This window comes from Egretta garzetta, unplaced genomic scaffold, assembly GCF_000687185.1.
Source record: "Egretta garzetta isolate BGI_Z169 unplaced genomic scaffold, ASM68718v1 scaffold51, whole genome shotgun sequence".
NCBI classification, from domain to species: domain Eukaryota; kingdom Metazoa; phylum Chordata; class Aves; order Pelecaniformes; family Ardeidae; genus Egretta; species Egretta garzetta.
In genome coordinates this window covers 3,097,816-3,099,962 of record NW_009258549.1, presented here as the reverse complement: position 1 = coordinate 3,099,962, position 2,147 = coordinate 3,097,816, and the positions used below count along the sequence as shown (strand labels likewise).

Here is a 2,147-nt window from a genome sequence, read left to right as displayed (position 1 = left end):
AGCCTTGCTGGCTGCTTGCATAGCGTTCGGGCCTCTGCCCGCGCAGCCCGGGCCTTTTTTGGCTTTTTCAGTCTCCTGACCGCTTTGTGAGAGGCAGCGAGAGGGGCTCTCTCGCTTTTGCTCAGGTTTCGGGCTCCTGCCTTCACGAGGGCATGTCTTTGCATTTCACTGGTTGTGTTGCGCCTCCTCTGTGCTCCTTCGATTCCCCCCACTCCCACTCCGTGGCGCAGTCAGTATTTGCAGATCACCTCTCTAACGCTTGTTTCTCCCCTTCTTTTCTTCTTGTCATCTGGCAGGGGGACCCCATACCCGAAGACATTTATGAGATTTTGGGTGGCAGCTCAGTGCGCTCCATCAGCGACCTCCAGCGTGCCCTGCGGATAGACTCCGTAGGTAAATCTCCTCTTCACCAAACACTCCTTTATTTTTTCTTAACTCTTCGGAGGGGAGGGAGGGGATATTCTGTTTTCCAGCAGGCACACTATCAACAGACCTCACTATAGATACAGGAACCATTCAGGAGCCAAGACCTGGCTATTTACACACGTAGCCCCCCTGAAACCTGTGGGAGTTGGGCAGCTAGATGCCTTTTTAGATCTCTTCCTAACTTCTTGATTGAGGGACAGTATTGAGGGACACTGGCTTCCAAAACGATAGGAGGTGGGCAAGGTGAGTGCAAGGAACTGAGGTCAGAACTTTTCTCCCTGGGAGATGCACAAGCAGCAGGGCCTGAATTGGCCAGGGATCAGCTTAGGAGGTGGAGAAATGGGGGGTGGAAACAAAGTGATAGAGGAGGAAAGGGCTGAGTGGGTTCTCAAGTTTAAACCACAAAAGGCCACGGGCTCCCAGAGGCTCTTTGGATGAGAGCGGCAGAGCACGTGTCCGTGGGTGAGATACGGGACAGGGGCTAGGTCAGGGTAGCATCACTTCACCTCCTGCCTGTAGATAAGAACTCCGGGGGGGGGCTGTAGTGCCTTGGGGTCACTTGGCCGGGGCTGAGTGCAGCGAGCGGCAGGAGCGGCGAAGCGTGGAGGGGTCGGCACGTGTGGGAATTGGAGCACGCGCCACGGCGGCTGGGCTGGCCCAGGAATTTATTTATAAACGGTCTCTTCAGAGCAAATTCCTTTCTATTCTAACCCTGCTCCCGCCCGTCGTCCCCCGGCCCCCCCAGCTCGCCTTCTCTCTCGTGTTTTGTCTGTTTGGAGCTTTGTAATCCTTGCCGAGACACTATCTACGGGGGAACAGAATTTCCTGCTTTTGTTTCCTATGCCAGTCCAACCACTGGCGCAGTCTCAAAAGCATTCCCGCTGCCTTTCAAAACGGCCCTGGAGGGGCAGGGGGGGAAAAGAGAGGGGGAGGGCACCAGCTGCGTTCAGCTATTGTTTGCCTTAGAAAGAGGCGACGAGGCTCCCCACCACCACCACGGCCGCTCCCTGCCCTCACCAGTTCCCTTCTCCTTGTCCAGGAGCCACACAATGGGGCAACTTCCAAAATTAGCTGTGCTGGATTGTCCCAGGCTGGTCGTCCCTCCCGCCCCAACCGTCTTTAGTCCTGACCCCGAGGTGTAGAAGGACAACCTGGGGGAGGGAGGGACCCAGTTTTCAATAGGAGATTTGCTTTGAGTCAACAGTTGTTGCTATTTTTTTTCCCTCTCTGTCTTCTCATCAACTCAACCTCTACGCAGAAGGCAGCCCCCACCCTCGTTTGATAAAATGCCAGGCAGCGCAGGCTGGAGGGGTGGGGAAGGAGTGGCTGAGAAGATGCGTGCAGTCTGTCATGTCCCAGTGTCTAAGGAACAGATACATCTCTATCACAGTTACTAATCACCCTCATGATTAAAAAATAAAATGGACATCTCTTGTTGGCTTGAAAAGCCCAAGGGTATGGGAGAAGGCTGCAGAGCTTTGGGTCTCTGGTCTCACTTCAGGTCCCAGATGGGAAAGGCTGGTCAGGGAAACAGCAAATGGTGCTGTGAAGCTGTCTCTTTGTTGCACCCTGTGGTTCTCATCTGCTCCCAGGTAGTGACCAAGGGACATTTGCTTGCCCTGTGTGGAATTAGTGTATTAGCAAATAAATGTGTTGGCAAAATAACCCCAAAGCAGCTGGGGCTACCCCCTGTGCTGTCCATGCCCCCTGCGGGTGTCCCC

The 2,147-nt window shown here is 54.4% G+C and overlaps 1 protein-coding gene across 1 annotated transcript in view; it reads left to right on the top strand.

Moving 5' to 3' along the window:
• The first annotated feature begins 152 nt into the window (after positions 1-152).
• PDGFB (platelet derived growth factor subunit B) overlaps positions 153-2,147 on the top strand; it is an 8,990-nt gene continuing 6,995 nt past the window's right edge. Inside the window, exon 1 of the mRNA XM_009647752.2 lies at positions 153-393. Coding sequence (XP_009646047.1) covers positions 153-393 — 241 coding nt within the window. The remainder of the gene's footprint in view (positions 394-2,147) is intronic.